The 20974-nt window shown below is 43.9% G+C and overlaps 1 protein-coding gene across 2 annotated transcripts in view; it reads right to left on the bottom strand.

The window, feature by feature from the left end:
* CPXM2 (carboxypeptidase X, M14 family member 2) overlaps positions 1-20974 on the bottom strand; it is a 163432-nt gene that overhangs the window by 63395 nt on the left and 79063 nt on the right. For both annotated transcript variants that reach the window (XM_082267448.1, XM_082267447.1), the window contains one exon: positions 4416-4500. In XM_082267448.1, the coding sequence (XP_082123574.1) occupies positions 4416-4500 (85 nt within the window). The remainder of the gene's footprint in view (positions 1-4415; positions 4501-20974) is intronic.

Here is a 20974-nt window from a genome sequence, read left to right as displayed (position 1 = left end):
AAAGATCTTCCAACTTCCTATGTAAAGAAAGGGATGGCAGTAGCAATACTGCTGTCCCTACATTCAGAGGATCCACCATGCATTAACTTCTTTCTTCTTGTTCAGGAGCCTCAGCTCCTCTCTGTGCCAATCCCCGTGGTGGGATAGCCCCTCCAAAAGAGAGATTCAGGAGATGTCCACCACATCACCCCTTAACACTGCCAATCTTATCTGATCTCGGAGGTGAAACAGGGTCGGGCCTGGTTAGTACCTGGATGGGAGACCGCCTGGGAATTCCAGGTGCTGTAGGCTAGGAGCTGACATCTCCTGAATCTCCCTTTTGGAGGGTGTCAGGAAAGAGCTCACCTGCTGGTGGCACTGTAGCTCCCAGATCCATAGGCTGCAGTTCCAGTGTCCACCAGCGGGTGTCTCTCAGTAGTCAGAAGCTAACATCTCATGCAATCAGTCATCACCTGATGCTGGTTGCAGGAAGTATATTTAAACCCTGTGTATGCTCCTCCTCACTGCCTTGGTATTTTCTCCATGTGCTCCTGACTTGCATGCCTGTGTCCCTGCATCCTGATCCTGGACTCTGATCCTGACCCTGCAGCCTGATCCTGGACTCTGATCCTGACCCTGCAGCCTGATTCCTTCCTTCCTGCTTGCTTACTCTGTCTCCTGTAACCCTCTCTCTGTTCTGTCTTGTTCCCAGCTCCCTCTGCTTGATCTCCCGTGTATGACCCCGGCTCTGTTACAATTACTATTCATTTATCCTGTTTTTTGTATATATTTGGTTTGAGCAGTTGTTTGCTGTGTGTCATTATTGTTTGGTTATCTGGTTGGATATACACAGTTATAGTTTTCTGGAGGTGCGTTTACATTTGTGTTATTCACTTATTTTTAAATAAATTGTATTCTTTTCACTTTAATCATGCCTAATATTCTCTGTGTCAGTCCACACATTTCTGGTCACACCTGTTGCTGACAGAGGGGCTGTGGATCAGCACAGAGAGAAGGCTCCTGAACAAGAAGTTTAATTAAAAATTAATTGGATGTGGTGCCACACAATACAGAGTCACATCTCAACATTTTATTTGTGACCTTAGGTTGTCAACACAGTATGTTTATAAAGCTTTGTCTGACTCCTGATCTCCATGCTTGTTCCAAAACAATGACTGTATTAAACCAAAGGGTCAACAAAAATGCCGGGAGGCTACATTTTTTTAAGGAGGTCAGCAATGGTAGCCCAATTATTTGTCTCCTGACAGGTTTACTTGAACAGGACACCCACAATTCAAATGCCTTGAACCGATTAAGCACTTAAACCATATCTGTAGAGTAATTAATACAAGCAGTGGCCCTTCATCTCAGCTCACTGCTATGTGGAATATGAGTTTCACATGTGCCGCATTTCAACGATTGACCTGGCAGCCTTGTCTCTTCCTATCTGTAAATCCTTCAGGATAGGGGTTTTGTGCATTCAACCGCTGCTAGTAAAACCACAGCTTCATAAACTGGGGTTTTATGGAAAGAGTCTTCCTTTCCGAAGAAACCTGGCAGCAGAGTGCGGTTCTGAGGTCTCTCTCAAGATTCCACTGAGTGCTTATGATTAAGTAACATTAACCACTTGCATAGGGGATACTGGAGAATAATATGAGCAAAAGCTGATTATTAAAAACATGCAGCCAACATCCATATAAAAAAAATTCAAAACGTAATAAAGTGAACTTAGACTGCTAGCAATTTGCAAACTGCTGCTATGCAGGTTAATGGTGCGTGGTAGTAGCAAGACACACTGATTGTCACTCTTTTTTCTAATTAAAGCTTAAAACCCAACTCCAGGCAATTACTTTAAACATCCTCCAGCACTAGATGATGTCAAGCATCAATCATCCCAGAAAACTGAGGACATAAGGTGAGTGTAGAGAGTCATGGGCCTGCCCCTGAGAGGGCATCAGCACGATGCCCCACTGTGAGTGCTGCAAATATAATCACAGTGCTGTCCTAGGGTTCCTCCTGCAGGTGCAATGGGTTCCTTAAGCAATTAGCAATGGTGGATTGATCACCAAACTACAAAGACCACAGAGGCAATTTTCCACAAACCACCAGTGGAAGGGTTCAATTCTACACTCACCATTAATGTTAGAGGACACCACAATGTTACTGCCTATATTTATTTAAAGAATAACACTGAAGATAATTTTGCAGGGGGTTGGTAACAAAATTAGCCACCCTGGGTGTCAAATATGCTAGGTACTCCTCATTAAATATTCTTCAAATTATTGATCCTGCTATTGTGCCATAGGCAGAGCCAGGACAAGGGATTGGCAGGAGGGGAAGCTGCCCTGGATGCAGTGGTTAGGGGGGAAGGCACACCCTCTCAGAGCTACTGCTGTCACACCATGCTTCAACATGCCCAACCTTCGCCCTATCCACTTCGTACTAGCTGCTAGAAAGCAAGCGATTGGCGTTGTATGTGCAGTGTACACTCCCAGCCAACAATTGGCAGGCAGATCAAGGGGGCAGATAATGAGCAAAGGACAGTACATTCATTCTATGTCATGCATTAGCAGAATCCTTGACCTGGGTGCTAGACAAACATGTCCTATTTTTTCTTTCAGAGCACGGAAGGCTTTGAAATAATACGATTGAGAAACACTGCTCTAGTAAATAAAGAACCAAATTCATTGCAATATACATTGATCAGCCTTGGGGTGCCATCTGGGCTCTTCAGGGGTGCCTTGGCAAACTGCAAAAAATTACTTCAAATTGCCTATAACTGTCAGCATGCTGGCAAGTGGATCTTGTCTGCATTTTTTTGTTACACAAAGTCACAAGTTTTAATTTGTGCAGCATTACAACCTTGGACTCCATGCAAGCCAGTTGCTGGGATTCTAATTAATGATGACGTCATAAATTGATAAGGAAGACATTGAGTACGTCCTTGTTTGCCGTTCGCATCTACACTGGGGTACATTAGCTGAATGAGGGAGGGAAAGTGAGGGAGAGAAGAAACACTGGAATACTAGTCAGTACCAGTGTGCTAAGGTGTATAAAAAAAAATATCTCTACTGTTGGGTGTCCTCCGTGAGTCGATGCCGCTGCATTATGTAAAACTATTCGTTTCCTTTACATCAGGGCTCGACAAACCCCAGGCGCCAAGCTGCATTGGCGACTAGAATTAGAAGCCTGGTGCCTGGGCTACACTGCGGCATGTGTCTTGTCACAGACATCCCAAGTTTCCCGTGAGGTGCGGGAGTCTCCCGCATGTGGGCTGTGGCTTCATGACACCCACAAGTGCCGTGCAAAATCCTGGCTGTCTGTGTTAACTGTTAGAACGGAGCCGATGCTTCCTGTATAGTTTCAGCTCCGTCCTGTCACAGGCGGAGTGATATCAAATGCACACCACGTGTGAGGAGAGATACAGGAAGCATCAGCTCTGCAGGTTCCTCACACTGTCCATCAGCATTTCCTGCCAGCAGTACCCACAGCAGCACCAGCCAGCAGTACCCACCAGCAGTACAAGCCAGCAGTACCCACGGCAGTACCAGCCAGCAGTACCAGCCAGCAGTACCCACAGCAGTACCCACTAGCAGTACCAGCCAGCAGTACCCAAAGAAGTACCCACAGCAGTACCCACAGAAGTACCAGCCAGCAGTACCCACAGCAGTACCCACCAGCAGTACCAGCCAGCAGTACCCACAGCAGTACCAACCAGCAGTACCCTCCAGCAGTAATCACCAACAGTACTAGCCAGCAGTACCCATCAGCAGTACCCACCAGCAGTACCAGCCAGCAGTACCCACCCGCAGTACCAGCCAGCAGTACTCACCAGCAGTACCCGCCAGCAGTATCAGCCAGCAGTACCCGCTAGCAGTAACCACCAGCAGTACCCATTAGCAGTACCCACCAGAAGTACCCATCAGCAGTACCAGCCAGCAGTACCCGTCAGCAGTATTTACCAGCAGTTATCACCAGTAGTACCAGCCAGCTGTACCCACCAGCAGTACCCTACAGCAGTAAGTCACATGTGCTAGGGGTGCAACTAGCCCCCAGCACATAATTGTAAATATCCCAGCATGTGCAGTGTTTCTGACTCCTACCACCATGACCATTTTAAATCACTGAAGTTCCTTTAATATCTCTCAGAAGAAGTAAACCAAGTACACACAAGTCGAATGCCGGGCATCATCAGCAGGTTCATTAAAAACTGGCCACCATTCAGCCTGTGTGTATGGCAGCCGATCCCACAGTAGCCGGCCGTTCGGCATGCGTGACTCCTAACTTTTTTAGCTGGCTCCTAGATTTCAAGCAAATTTGTCAAGCCCTGCTTTACATTTTACAATGAGGTGCCTTGGGATTGTGCATAAATTTAATGACTGAAAAAAGATTGAGAAACACTGCTATAGATAGACATATAAATGTAACTGCCTTACCACATCTCCAGCTCCGTTCTTTGCCACCACCCAGCTGTGGCTGTCATTGCTGACCATCACTCTAAAGGAGGTCACCCAGTCACTCCTATGAAAAAAATATATTTAGTAAATTCTTATATCTAACTTGCCACTCTCCATTAACCACTGTATTCACAAAACTGCTTTAATAATCACAGGCCAGCTATATTCTCAGATGATGCTGACAAATGGAGCTGCTTCCCATAGCCACCGAACAGGTCTCATCTTTTGGTTAGAATCAGAATGATTACAATGGGCTTGGCTCTTTTCTAGTCCAGTTTTCATAAAATCAGACAATAAGCAGTTTTTGTACAAACATATTTGCTTTACAATTAAAAAAAGAATGTGGCTGCTATGGGTAACAGCTCCACTTTTGTTGCTGTAAACTCTCCCAATTTGGCAGATTTATAAAATACAGATAAAATAAAACTCACAATCTGTGTTTTATATCATATAAAGGATCTTAAACTTTTGGAATTAGACAAAATCTACCCTTGAAGTGCCCTTAGATAGTTGTCCAAAAGGCCCCAGTGAATGATTTTCCCTCATCTCTTGTTCTAAGGAAAATTCTAAAATGTAATTTTCTTTTAATTGGTGACAATAGTCACCAGTATAAACAGAGGGATGAACCTCCCTTGCAGAGACAGAAATACAATCTTGACAGAGGGTCTAAACCTTCCCCACTTAATCCAAAACTATAAAAAGGTTTTTGCCTAGAGATTCACTTTGAGGGCAACCTGTTAGATGAAAATCATGGAGGTTGTCATAGCTGACCTTGCCATCTGAAAATGCTCTTTAATTTGCTTGGGTCTAAAGTATTTTGGGTACATTTGTGAACATTCTCATTTATCCAGGTCAGGCCTAGGTACACCATGAAATAGTCACCTTTAGCTGGACTTAGCTGGTTCTGTAATGCTGGAGAAGTTTCAACACTCATCTAAGTAACTTCCTCAGCTCTAAAAAAAGTGCCAGTGGGGGGGTGCAGTGTGGTGCGGCAACAGTAATCACTTAAGAGTCCAGTTGCAGAAACAGAACTATATTGAAAATTTAAAGTTCGGTAAATAAATAAAAGATTCATTTATTAGCGGGACATCTATCCATTTGGAGCAGCCACCGCCTATCACAGATGCCGGATTATTTTGTGTTTTTATGACCATTATAATTCATGATCTATGCTATCTGATAGGAAGTGTTGGTGCTTGATGGTGGATTTTATCAATCAGCGATACTTTTGTTTAATATTGAAAAGGACTTTTTCATTGAAAGGACTTTTTTATGTTCACCTAACACAAGATTTTGCATCTATTTCATTACATCACTTTCATATGATTGATTTTTTTCAATTATATATTTTGCTCATAATTTATTCACTGCATGTTTAGTTGTTTTCTTGCCACATTATCTACCATATGATTATTCATGATTGCACTATTAGTATTTAGCGCAGCTTCTTATTTTTTATTGATCATTTACAGCTGGTATCATAGTTGGTTAAGTGGCTGCTTACCTTTTCGTTCTTTTTGCCTGACCTAGCACGGATTTGTTCCTGTTTTATAAAGTTTGTTAAAGAACAACTAAACCAAAGGGGAGACCACCCGACCGGGCGCAATCTCAGAAGGTTACAGCGTTAAGTGTATCAGTAGGTCTCAGGTGTGCTGACATCATCTGTCTCGAGGAGTGGAATGCGGCTTGGCCAGCCCATACCCAAGCGGGGAGGCTTCCAGGAAGAATGGCATGTCCCTGCACTTTCCCTAATTGTCTAAAACCTCTTCCTGCTGCTAATTACTGTACTGGAAAGGCAGGTGAAACCTGTCCCTGCATTATCCACACGCAAAATACACATCAAGCCCGGGAGCTAGGGCCCTAAATAGACTCTGGTTGACCCAAAATGGCCACCAAAATCACATGGGGCACCAGCATCCATTCAAATAGCTCCCCCAGTGACCCAGGAAACCATAGAAGAATCATGTTCCTCTTGACTTCCTCTCTCTTTCTGCAATGCCACTGCAGGTGAGCGCCAGCTGCAGTGGAGAAAGCAGACTGCACCTGCCTACATGTCAAGTACATATTGCATGTGGTTGAAGATGCTGGAGTATGTTCCAGCCGGGGAAGCTACTTGGAGTTTCAAAACATTTTCATCATCCCAGTTGAAGTTGACTAACTTCTGCTATATATATATATATATATATATATATATATATATATATATATATATATATATATATATATACTGTATATATATACACACACATATACATTATTATTTTTTAATACATTGAATAAGAAATAAGATTTTCCTTTTTACATTAAATAAATCTGTCATGGGAGATAGCTGCATGCAATTCCTGAAACTTCTGGTTGCCTGGGTATTACTGTTTATGTTATTTTTGGCTTTAATACTTTGATTCACAGACCTGTAACAAGCATGCAGATAAGGAGTTCTGATTGTCCTAGTCTACATACTCTCAGGTCAGGATTTAGAAAGTATTGAATCTAGAGGGTCACTAAAACTGCCAGGAAACCATTATTTTAGAAGGCTCCCTCTACATTAACCACCAGTGATGGAGGCTTTCTGTACAATTGCCACTAGTGAAAGAATGCCTGCTGCAATGAACACCAATGATATAAAGCCCCCCTTACATTGGCCACAAATGAAAAAAGCCCCCCCCCCCTTTACACTGGCCACCACTGCAAAAAGACCTACTTTACAAAGGCCACCTCTGAAAGGGAGCTTGTTTTACAGTGTCCACCAGTGAAATAATGCCCCCCTTACATTGGCCACCAGTGTAGGAAGGTACCCTTTAAATTGGCCACTAGTGTAGGAAGGCACCCCTTACAATGACCACAACTGAAAGAAGACCCCCTTCACAAAGGACACCTTTGAAAGAAAGCATCCACTACAATGTCTACCAGTTAAAGAAGGCCCCCTTTACATTGGCCACCAGTGAAAGAAGGCCCCTTACAATGGCCATCAGTGGGAGGAGCCCCCTACAGTGGCCAACAGTGGAAGAAGGTGCCCCTTTAAAAAGCCAGCAGGAGGAGGGCCCCACATATGTTAATGGTCAGAAGAAGTTGTGTCCGATTACACTGGGTTTCAGCTGCAAGAATGCTCCTAAATTGCTGGTCAGTGGAAATAATGGGGATTATTGGAAGAATGCTCCTAAATTGCTAGTCAGTGGAAATAATGGGGATTATTGGAAGAATGCTCCTATATTGCTAGTCAGTGGAAATAATGTCCCAAATTACAGATAGCTAAAAAGAAAATTGGTGTCTGCGGTGACCTATCTTAGCGGGCAGAGGTTCCAATGGTCCCACGTTGCTGGCTTTGCTAAGCGACGCCAGCCCTGGAACTACAGTGTGCAGGCACCATAAGGTGTAGATTAATCTGCCACTACTCAAAGAACACCTGGAAACCTCTAAAGTAACCCTAGGGTTCCACGGAACCCTAGTGGAGAAAGGCTGTTTTATATCATACTAGAAATCAGTCTTCCATTTGCAAATATATGGAAGCCATGCAATACTATCAAGGTGCTTCTATAAGTAGGTCACAGCATAATTCATGCAGGTATTAACCTATAAAGAGATTGGATGGTAATGAGATACTTCACTGAGAGATGCCGCATAAGGCTAGCATGTCTAACACTTAGGCACTTTACGTCCTCGTCCTCGTTCTAGGCAGACCACAACAGCCACAAGTTCAGCTCTGATTGCAGGAAGGCAACCAAATATGTGTGTGTGTTTTCTCATTTGTGTGTCACATCTCTGGTCTGTTGTAGAGAAACAGCTGGTGCCTTGTAAATAGAACAAGTGAGAGAGACAGATACCTCCTCCGCGACACCTGTTCTCGCCCATGTGCCTATCTCACCACGCACAGGCACAGAGCTGCTGAGGGAAAAGTTGAAATCAGCAGGAACAAGCCTCCAGCATGATAAGGGTTAAGGTCAGAACAGTCATTAGAATCTCCTTGGACTATAGGGATTTACTTCATTGCGGAGTAAATTAATAGATAGTTGCGTAGCATCGCTATTCTCATTAAGGAACAGTCTTCAGAGAATGCCTTGTTAGTGAGAAGCAAATAGAAAGAATCTTAGATTACAGATATGTGTACTGTGGGTCTACTCAGGAATCAGGCAGCATCGTTTTCAGTTAAAGGAAACGAGTACTAAGAGCTATGCAGAGGTGACCAGTGCCAGTTACCTGGCCGTTTTCAGTTTTATTTGAAATGGTAAACTGGAAAGAGCATGCAATTTAGGAAAGCCAGAGTAAAGCCAGCGTTCCTAATCTGCAAGCTTGTTTTCTGGGAAAGTGCTGAAGCCACTGGATCAGCTTAATAGCCAAGGAATTAGCATATTCAAAAATAATTTAAAATCAGTAGCCTCTATACTTTCCTAATGTTTCCTTTAAATATAAATTCTACCTTATAACATTGTATTTTAAGTGCAGCTGCTGCCTTACTGCAAAGATCTTAATTGTTCTTGATATTCACAGCCGCAGGCTCCAACCCATCCTACCTCCCCTGCGCTTTTCAGTCACAACTGAATTACAATTCTTAAAGCTAAAGAGGTCACTTTTTGGTTTATTGTAGACCTATGAGAGAATACAGACCCAGTGCCAAGACATAAAGTATATTACTAAACGTATTTGGGACGTCTTCCTTTACATGCACATGAACTTTAATGGCATCCCAGTCTTAGTCCGTAGGGTTCAATATTGAGTTGGCCCACTCTTTGCAGTTATAACAGCTTCAACTCTTCTGGGAAGGCTGTCCACAAGGTTTAGGAGTGTGTCTATGGGAATGTTTGACCATTCTTCCTGAAGCGCATTTGTGAGGTCAGGCACTGATGTGGACTAGAAGGCTTGCCTTGCAGTCTCGGCTCTAATATTCATCCCAAAGGTGTTTTTATCGGGTTGAGGTCAGGACTCTGGGCAGGCCAGTCAAGTTCCTGCACCCTAAACCTTGTTTTTCCACTAGTGTGTAATCATGTTGGAGCAGGAAGGAGCCATCCCCAAACTGTTCTCACAAAGTTGGGAACATGAAATTGTCAAAATGTCTTGGTATGCTGACACCCTAAGAGTTCTCTTCACTGGAACTAAGGGCCCAAGCCCAATCCCTGAGTAACAACCCCACACCATAATCCCCCCTCCACAAAATGATTTGGACAGTGCACAAAGCAAGTTCCATAAAAATATGAATGAGCAAGTTTGGGGTGGAGAAACTTAAATGGCCTGCGCAGATTCCTGACTTCAACCCGAAAGAACACCTTTGGGATGAATTAGAGCGGAGACTGCGAGCCCAACATCAGTGCCTGACATCACAAATGCGCTTCTGTAAGAATTGTCAAACATTCCCATAGACACTCCCAAACCAAGTGGACAGCCTTCCCAGAAGAAATAAAGCTGTTATAGCTGCAATGGGTGGGCCAACTCAATATTGAACCCTACAGACTAAGACGGAGATGCCATTAAAGTTCATGTGTGTGTAAGGCAGGCATCCCATTACTTTTCATAATATATTGTAGTTCTTCAGCACCAAAGGCATGAAGGCCAAAGTGTGTGCCCCCTCCCCAGCAACAGGTTGCAGATACTGTCTATTTTGTGTCCAGGGCAGTCACCTCTTCTGCCTGGCAATCAAAGTAAAAAAACTTTTTTTCTGTAGAGCACACATAGAGGGTTTCAGCTTTCTTCAGTCACGTGTAAACCCCATTAATTCTTAGCAAGGACACAACAGATACTAATTCTGTCCCAGGTTTTTCATCAACCACTGCAACTCCCTCCTTGTTGACCTACCTTTACGTAGGCTACCCTCCCTTCAGTCCATCACAAATGCTGCTGCCAGACTCACCCACCTTACCAACCATTCGGCGTCAGCTACCCCTCTTTACCAATCTCTCCATTGGCTTCCCCTCACCCAACAAATAAAATACTAACAGCAACCTACAAATACATCCGCAACTCTGCCAGCTACATCATCGACCTTGTCTCAAGATACCAACCAACTGTTCTCTCTGCTCCTCCCTTTACGTAGGCTACCCTCCCTTCAGTCCATCATGAATGCTGCTGCCAGACTCACCCACCTTACCAACCATTCGGCGTCAGCTGCCCCTCTTTGCCAATCTCTCCATTGGCTTCCCCTCACCCAACAAATAAAATACTAACAGCAACCTACAATTACATCCACAACTCTGCCAGCTACATCATCGACCTTGTCTCAAAATACCAACCAACTGTTCTCTCTGCTCCTCCCAAGTCCTCTTACTCTCTAGCTCCCATGTCACCTCCTCCCATGCTCACCTCCAGGACTTCTCCAAAGCATCTCCCTTCCTATGGAACTCCTTAACCCAATCTGTCCATCTTCCACTCTATCTACATACAGCAGTGGTTCTCAACTCCCGTCCTCAGGACTCACTAACAGGCCAGGTTTGCAAGATAACTAAAATACATCACAGGTGATATCATTTGACACTCAGTAATTGCAGTATTCTAGTCTGCATCTCCCCAAGGAAATACTTAAAATCTGGCCTGTTAGTGCTTCCAGAGGACAAGAGTTTAGAACCCCTGACCTACAGGCAATCTCTGCAAACATATCTCTACAGGCCTATCCTGACTATAACTAATAAGCAGTACTTTTTTTTTACTCAATCAGGTCACTTCTCCCCCCCTCCCCCCGCAGTTATTACCTTTTGTATCGCTTGTCCATTCCTTTTACATTGTAAGCTATAACAAGCTAGACCCTCTGATTATTTTTGCATTGAATTGTATTGTAACTGTACTGTCTCCTTTTATTTATATAAAGTGCTTTGCAACCTATTGGCGCTTTATAAATCCTGTATAATAATATTAATAATTGGTAGGAAGGCTATCTGGTTACCATTTTTCCAGACACACAGCAGTATTGTGCGGCCAAGAGATCGACACAATGAGGGGTCTTTATATCACGGCTACAAAAATAGAATTCCAAACCATCGGGCCACAAAACAAGATTCTGGGGGTAGCAAAACAGAAGCTTGTGACTTTTGGTCTTGGGTGAGGTTTAGAAATGGTGTCAAAGGGAAAACTGCATCTAATCCTCTGTGACTAAGTCCAAGCTACTCACTGGGAGTTAAATCCACGGAGAAGCAGAAGAAGTGTGATAAAGCAGAGAGCTGTGAAAGGAATGACAAGGTGTGAAGCTGCAGGAGGAGACGGGATCAGGCAGCAGATGTATTTTGTTCCTAATAACAAGGCTATGCTAATCTGGGCTCCTTTCTTTGCTTCATATATGTAATGAGCAGCACACAGAAAAATGGCAAATAAAGAAAAATTGCACATTTAGAGCTGGATATAAAGAGAAGATAAACACAAAGGACTTATTCAATTCAGAAAGAAATTATGCTGTACAAAGACTAATGATAAAAGCTTAACTCTGTGCACAAAAACTTTAATTTAAATGTGTTACCTAATAGCCACAAAGCATATAAATCCACTTTGTGAGCACCAAATGCCTTTGCAAATCCAATTATTACCTTGTGAAAGTGGTGACATCATCACTGTGCTGTACAAAGACTGTGTAGGAGTCAGAGATGTGGGAGGGATCCAGCAGGCCCCACCCACTACAGGCTGTTTGCAGCAAAACTACAGGAGGGGGCGGATACAAGACCAGTCACCCTACACAAGGAGAGAGAGCAGCACGAACTGGTCTTTATTACAGGAAGCTGTTGTGCAGAAGCAAAGTTTCACACTGGATTACTGCAAAGACCTGGCAAATATACACAATGCCCACCAAGATTCAGTTAGAAATGAACACATGTATTCTGGCAATATTCGAGTATCCTGGACTTCAACTGTAAGAGTAAGCAATCAGATCTCACGTTTCTGTAGAGACATGAGGGATGAATTCTGATTGGTTGTCATTTGGAAATGAATCTTGGTCTTAGCACTTTGATTTTTTGAATACTGGAATTAAGAAATACACAGAGGGCGCAAAGGCCTAGTGCAAGGGTCTTCAAACTATGGCTCTCCAGTTGTTCAGGAACTACACTTCCCATCATGCCTAGTCATGTCTGTGAATGTCAGAGTTTTACAATGCCTCATGGGATGTGTAGTTCCCCGACAGCTGAAGGGCCGTAGTTTGAGGATCCCTGGCCTAGTGCATTATCCTCAATGTAAAAAAAGGCTTTATTGTATAAAAAAATATACTCACAAACAAACGCTTGACAAAGGCATATCACATCAATAATGGCTGCAATGTCCAAAGTATCACATTATAGATGTAATGTCCACGATGACTGGCTAACATGTTTCGAGGTCCTGCCTCTGGGCTCTGAAGAAGAGGCAGGACCTCGAAACGCGTTAGCCAATCATTGTGGACGTTATATCTATGATGTGATACTTTGGATATTGCAGCCATTATTGATGTGATATGCCTTTTTCAAGCGTTTGTGAGTATATTTTTTTATACAATAAAGCCTTTTTTACATTGAGGATAATGCACTAGGCCGGTGCACCCTCTGTCTATTTCTTAATTCCAGTGTATCCAGATAGCCCCAGTCTAGAGAGGGCAGCAAAGTGGCATTTATCCGAACTGATCTGGATGAAGAACTTAGAGTAAAACCATTCTGGGGCTTACCTTCAAGCACAGGAGAGTTGTGTGGTGTATTTGTTGAATACCCCTGCCTGGGTGCCATGGCTTAGCCAGATCAGTGGTGACAGATAGTTACTGCTCTCTGCTCTGCGAAGATCAAGAACTGAGCGATAAACAGTCATGTGATCACTCGGTTTGCAGTTTTAGAGCTGGCATGAGACAGCTGCAAAATCCAATCGATACTGCAGCCACATAGGTAAGTATGCATGTTTGTTTTTGTTTCAGGTAAAAAAATATCCCAGTTGTTAAATGCCCCCCCCCCGCCCTATAAACTTACCTGAGTCTTCTCAGCACAAAGCTTGCTATGGGGGCACTCGGAGAACAGGAGAGCAGATAGTGCTGGTGGGGGGGCCCCCCAGAAGAGGAGGTTCAGGGCTGCTCTGTGCAATACCATTCCACAGAGCGGGTAAGTATAACATGTTATTTCAGAAATCGCCTTTACAATCGCCTTAAGTGTTGGAGGTTCAGATAAGCTACAGTATCTCACAAAAGTGAGTACACCCCTCGCATTTTTGTAAATATTTTATTTTATATTTTCATGTGACAACACTGAAGAAATTACACTTTTCTACAATGTAAAGTAGTGAGTGTACAGCTTGTATAACAGTGTAAATTTGCTGTCCCCTCAAAATAACTCAACACACAGCCATTAATGTCTAAACCGCTGGCAACAAAAGTGAGTTCACCCCTAAGTGACAATGTCCAAACTGGGCCCAATTAGCCATTTTCCCTCCCCAATGTCATGTGACTCGTTAGTATTACAAGGTCTCAGGTGTGAATGGGGAAATTTGGTGTTCTCGCTCTCACTCGCTCATACTGGTCGCTGGATGTTCAACATGGCACCTCATGGCAAAGAACTCTGAGGATCTGAAAAAAAGAATTGTTGCTCTACATAAAGATGGCCTAGGCTATAAGAAGATTGCCAAGACCCTGAAACTGAGCTGCAGCACAGTGGCCAAGACCATACAGAGGTTTACCAGGACAGGTTCCACTCAGAACAGGCCTCACCATGGTCAAAGAAGTTGAGGCACATGCTCGGCGTCATAGCCAAAGGTTGTCTTTGGGAAATAGACGCATGAGTGTTGCCAGCATTTAGACATTAATGGCTGTGCGTTGAGTTATTTTGAGGGGACAGCAAATTTACACTGTTATACAAGCTGGACACTCACTACTTTACATTGTAGCAAAGTGTCATTTCTTCAGTGTTGTCACATGAAAAAATATAATAAAATATTTTAAAAAAATTTGAGGGGTGTACTCGCTTTTGGAGATACTGTATATCTAAATCTTTTTTTTTTTTTTTGGATAGAGTAATAAAAAATGTATCTGTGTCCCATTCAGGCTGGGTTCACACTGGTGCGAACACAGATATTGCATGTGATTTGCAACGCATTGCTGTGCAGATCACATACGATGTCTGTGCAATCAAATTCAGCCATGCAGTTTGGCACATGGTATTCGGAACCAAATGGTACAGAACCTTTTTATTGGTTTACACTGGAATCAGATCGCATGGTTGAGAACAATCTGCGAATCGATCAGGGGGTGTCATTAACTTTACATTGACACCTGCAGCGGTTCGCATGTGTGAACTGTCTGAAATTCAAACCAAAACCAGTCTACTTAACCAGTCTACTTAACAACCAAATTATGCTGTCTAACAATATGCATTAAAAATGGGGATTTAGTTAGCACACATTTGTAAAAGCATGCGTAAGCTGCAAGGCCCCTTTATGGCACTCTGTATTACCTGCAGTCCCAACTCCTATAAATGTATCCACAGTGGAGTCTCCAGAGTCTCCACAGTGGAAGCAATGGATAGATAGGGGGCAGGTAGGCCTGGAGGTAGCCCAGTCCTCCTTAAAGGTCTGCGATTCAGGTGCGATGCGGTAACCCGCACAGGATTTGCAGACTTTCCCGCATAGCACCAGTGTGAACCCAGCCCTAACCCCTTAAAGACTAAGCCTTTTTCTGACATATATTGCTTACAGGTCAAAATCTGTATTTTTTGCTAGAAAATTACCTAGAAACCCCAAGCTTTATATATATATATACAGTGCCTTTGCGAAAGTATTCGGCCCCCTTGAACTTTGCAACCTTTTGCCACATTTCAGGCTTCAAACATAAAGATATAAAACTGCAATTTTTTGTGAAGAATCAACAAGTGGGACACAATCATGAAGTGGAACGAAATTTATTGGATATTTCAAACTTTGTTAACAAATAAAAAACTGAAAAATTGGGCGTGCAAAATTATTCAGCCCCTTTACTTTCAGTGCAGCAAACTCTCTCCAGAAGTTCAGTGGGGATCTCTGAATGATCCAATGTTGACCTAAATGACTAATGATGATAAATAGAATCCACCTGTGTGTAATCAAGTCTCCGTATAAATGCACCTGCACTGTGATAGTCTCAGAGGTCCGTTTAAAGCGCAGAGAGCATCAAGAAGAACAAGGAACACACCAGGCAGGTCTGAGATACTGTTGTGGAGAAGTTTAAGGACGGATTTGGATACAAAAAGATTTCCCAAGCTTTAAACATCCCAAGGAGCACTGTGCAAGCGATAATATTGAAATGGAAGGAGTATCAGACCACTGCAAATCTACGAAGACCTGGCCGTCCCTCTAAACTTTCAGCTCATACAAGGAGAAGACTGATCAGAGATGCAGCCAAGAGGCCCATGATCACTCTGGATGAACTGCAGAGATCTACAGCTGAGGTGGGAGACTCTGTCCATAGGACAACAATCAGTCGTATACTGCACAAATCTGGCCTTTATGGAAGAGTGGCAAGAAGAAAGCCATTTCTTAAAGATATCCATAAAAAGTGTCGTTTAAAGTTTGCCACAAGCCACCTGGGAGACACACCAAACATGTGGAAGAAGGTGCTCTGGTCAGATGAAACCAAAATCTAACTTTTTGGCAACAATGCAAAACGTTATGTTTGGCGTAAAAGCAAAACAGCTCATCACCCTGAACACACCATCCCCACTGTCAAACATGGTGGTGGCAGCATCATGGTTTGGGCCTGCTTTTCTTCAGCAGGGACAGGGAAGATGGTTAAAATTGATGGGAAGATGGATGGAGCCAAATACAGGACCATTCTGGAAGAAAACCTGATGGAGTCTGCAAAAGACCTGAGACTGGGACGGAGATTTGTCCTCCAACAAGACAATGATCCAAAACATAAAGCAAAATCTACAATGGAATGGTTCACAAATAAACATATCCAGGTGTTAGAATGGCAAAGTCAAAGTCCAGACCTAAATCCAATCGAGAATCTGTGGAAAGAACTGAAAACTGCTGTTCACAAACGCTCTCCATCCAACCTCACTGAGCTCCAGCTGTTTTGCAAGGAGGAATGGGCAAAAATTTCAGTCTCTCGATGTGCAAAACTGATAGAGACATACCCCAAGCAACTTACAGCTGTAATCGTAGCAAAAGGTGGCACTACAAAGTATTAACTTAAAGGGGGCTGAATAATTTTGCACGCCCAATTTTCAGTTTTTTATTTGTTAAAAAAGTTTGAAATATCCAATAAATTTTGTTCCACTTCATGATTGTGTCCCATTTGTTGATTCTTCACAAAAAATTACAGTTTTATATCTTTATGTTTGAAGCCTGAAATGTGGCAAAAGGTCGCAAAGTTCAAGGGGGCCGAATACTTTTGCAAGGCACTGTATTTTTTTAGCAAAGACCCTAGAGAATAAAATGCCGATTGGTGTGATATTTTATCTCACATGGTATTTGTGCAGCGGTTTTTCAAGTGCAATTTTTTTGGGCAGAAAATCACTTTTATGAATTACAAAAAAAAAAACCACAGTAAAGTTAGCCCAATTTTTTTGTGTAATGCGAAAGATTTATTTTTACACTGTCTTTTTAAAAAAAAAAAAATTGATCATTGTTATTGCTGTCACAAGGACTGTAAACATCCCTGGTGACAGTAATAGGCAGTGACAGGTCCTCTTTATGGAGAGATCTGGGGTCTAAAAGACCTCCTTTTTTTAAAATCTGGTGCCTTTAAGGCTCCAGTAACCGGAAGTGATGTCATGACATCCCTTCCAGGTTTTTACATCGGAGGCCCGATCTGAGCCGAATCCGGCTTTGTTCGGGTCTTCGGTCAGCAGGCGGACCTGCCAGCTGGTTGCTTGGGCCTCCTGGTGGGACGGGAAGCCTGGGCGAGCTGCGGGAGGGGGGAATGTCCCCTCCCACTTCTTGTAATGACAACTGAGCTGCTGCTCAGCCGCATCAGTTGTCATTACTAGAAAGCCGACCGCTGGCTATAAACAACGGTACCGGGGTGATGCCTCTAGCTGCAGGCATCACCGCGGTACAACCCCCATTCGCCAGAGGGGAAGATGATCTGAAGGGCTGGTGGCCGCGATTGCCGCCAGGTACCCCCGATCACTAGTGGAGACAGAACGTGGTCTGCTGTTGTAAACACTGCAGACCGCTGTTCTGTCAGCAATGCGCACAGAGCTCCTGTGTTCCTCCTATTTAAAAACACAGGTCTCTGTGTTCATTCCATAAGTCCATCCCCGACACAGTTAGAAAGCACCCCCTCGGGACACATTTAACCCTTTGATCACCCCTTGTGTTAACCCCTTCTCTGCCAGTTTCATTAGTACAGTAACAGTGCATATTTGTAGCACTGACCATTTATTATACGCGTATTAAGATTTTTTTTTAACCAAAAACATGTAACAGAATACATATTGGTCTAAATTGATGAAGAAATTAGATTTTTTTTTTACATTTTTTTATTGGATATTTTTTATAGCAGAAAGTGTTTTTTTTTTCAAAATTGTCATTCTTATTTTTGTTTATAGCGCAAAAAATAAAAACTGCAGAGGTGATCAAATACCACCAAAAAAAGCTCTATTTGTGGAAAAAGAAGGACATACATGTAATTTGGGTACATCATTGCATGACCACACTATTGTCAATTAAAGTAACACAGTGCCATATCGCAAAAGATGGCCTAGTCAGAAAGAAGGGTAAATCTTCCGGAGGTCAATTGGTAAAATCATACAGACTGTGCGCTTTGCAAGTGCAGCTGCTCCAGAGCATAGTTAATGAGGTGAAGCTTCAGTTTACAAACAATACTAATCACCTGCAAGGAAAATAAGAAAACAGCATATATGTTTGCCCATGATTGGACAATGAAAGTCAGCAATGCTTTGCCCTTAGTAAATCCACCCCACACAATAATAAATATCTGACAAGGTTCTAACCCTCCCACTCAATCCAAATAAAAAAAAAAAAAAAAAAAAGGAATTTTGATTGGATGCTATGTACAATAGTCTGGTCAGATCCAGTTATCAGGCCTGAGATGTTCTTGTTACCTGGCAGGAAACCAGTGCACACATGGGGGGGGAGAGAAAGCTTCACGCAGATAGTGTTCCTTTTGGAATATGTGCCTGCCTAGCACAGTGTACCTGTCAGGCTGACCCCTGCTGACTGTGATAATGTGCGATGATTGCCCCATGCTCTTAGGCACATTCATATCTAAATTCAAGAGATAATGCAGTCAGCTATGGCAGGGAAACCTCAGTAAAGATAGGACTAATACAAATCAATCATTAATAGAATGCAGCTGCATGTATGAATTCTACTGCCTCAACGCACATTGAAATCATGTATCAATGTACAAAAAATACATCATTTTCAAAATGCAAAAAGTCTCAGTCCAACCTAAAGACGCCTGTAAAGACAGGACACCCGGGGCCAGGGGTCCAACGTGGACCTCTCCTGTCTGCACTCTATTGGCACTTTTCCACTGCAAGTGGCTCGGCTCTACTCGGCCCTGCTTGGCCCGGTTTGCTTTTCCACTGCGGTACCGCATGGTATAGTGTCGGAACGGTTCGGTACGGTACGGTATAGGTTTGCTTTTCCACTAAAGTAGTACTAAAGTTAAGTGGGTGGGATAACAACGGGGTGGGTGTGATTCTCTGACCAATCAGTGGCTAGTAGTGACTGCATGCAAAGGATTGTGGGATATGGTACCAGTTTGGTACCTGTTGGAACCACAATCGAGTAGGTACTGTTTTTTCAGAGCCGTACCGTACCGTACCGTTCGGTTCCATGCAGTGGAAAAGCAAACCTATACCGTACCGTACCGAACCGTTCCGACCCTATACCATGCGGTACCGGAGTGGAAAAGCACAAAAGCGTGCCGAGCCGGTACGGTTCTATGCAGTGGAAAAGCGCCATATGTGTAGGGTATCCCCCGGATTGTGTACTTTATTTGTAGAACACGAAAACCATAGTGAAGAAAACAAAACTGAATAAACAGGGCGCAACAGACTTTTAAAGGGATATTAAAGGCTCACATTTTTTTGTTTTTTTTTTAGCCTCTTTGCGACCGCCAGCCGCAGATCACCCGCCGCAGATGTACTGCGGCAGGCAGCCGCTCCTGCGCAAACCGCCGTAACTGTACGTCTGTTGTGAGCAGGAGGCTTCCTCCAGCACTAACTTGCTGAACTCCCCTTTATATGTGTAGCAAAAATTCAGTGTCCAGCAAACATCCATGTGGATACTGATCCCAGCACCACCTCTTCAGGCACTGCCAACTTGTCTGACTGCAGCTGCCCCTTTGACTAGCCCTGCTGGCTAACTTCTTCACAGCCCTGCCAGACTGACACTCTCTCTCTCTCTCTACAGTCCTCCCAGACTGATCATTCACCAACCCACCAGGCTGATTCCTCAGGAGATCTCCTGACCTGCTCCCGCTGTCCTTTCCTTGCTCCCATGCCTCCAGGAAGGATTCCTCCATGTGTTGTAGAGAGCCCCTCTAGCATCCGGGCTCCACACACGAGGTAAAACCCCCTGCTCCACAGACTAGGGGCACCCTTAAGGGCCACCAACAGCCTCCTCACCCTCCGTCTCCATCTTCCACCCGACTGCCCCTGCTGGCAAGACCCATTAGTATTTATGAGATGCCTGCCCCCTGTTAGCCCACTTTGCTGAGGATTGGCTGAAGTCCTCATCAGTACTCCAAGCAGCTCCTCCTAGACTTCACGCTCTACTTCTGGAAGCTTCTCCAAGGTTCCAGAGAGCTGAGGAGTTACCAGAGGTGCATCCAGCCTCTCTGAGTCACTCAGCCCCGACCCAGATTCAACCCAGCCTGGCTCTCAGCCAGGCCAAATTTTACTACACTACAAACTACACATACTAGCTACACATAGAGTACGGCTTGACCCCTCCCCCAGCTCTTCTGGGTCTCCCCATCCAATGAGGATGGAGAGACTCAGGAGAGCTGCTGATTTTGTGCACATTGCTGGATTGAGATGGGGCTTGGGTAAGTATTGGGAGGGGGCTGGGGGGGATGCTGCACACAGAAGGTTTTTTTATCTTCAAGCACAGAAAAAAAATGTTGCCTTTACAACCACTGTAACGTAGCCCAAATGACAGTAATCAGGAAAAAAGAGCACACTATTGTGTAAATTTGGGAAGGTGGTGGGTGGGCAGGTATTGTACAGTTCTGCAAGTCATTAGTGCTAACCTTTCAGGTACTTGTTGGCTGGTGTACAGTAGTTCCGACTCCACCCAGCAGGTGCTGTCTTGCCACCTTAGGGATGGAATGCAGTCTTAGGGAAATCATGTTCCCCTGCAACCTCCATAGGTTTCACCAGGGCAGCAGTTGTATGACTGGACACTGCAACTACTAGTGAACTTCTGTGGCCATCTTGGTTGGAGCAGTGCTAATAAATAGTGCCCTGCTGGGTTTTGTGTGCATTTGTGAGTGGATAGTGTAGAGGGAGTATCCACGCTTGTCAGGGTCCAAGAAGTAGCCCTAAGGAGAGGTTTTAGTGGAGGTAGGGTAAGAGTAGGGACACCACTGTATGCCTTATCAACTGGTCCCCAGAACTACCTTAGAGGACCTTCTCCGCATTCCTAAGTGCCACTTGTGCTGCCACCCT

Source organism: Pelophylax lessonae (assembly GCF_965119305.1).
Source record: "Pelophylax lessonae genome assembly, chromosome: 9".
Taxonomy (NCBI): domain Eukaryota; kingdom Metazoa; phylum Chordata; class Amphibia; order Anura; family Ranidae; genus Pelophylax; species Pelophylax lessonae.
Note: the sequence above shows the minus strand (reverse complement) of the source record. Positions and strands in the feature narration are given on the sequence as shown.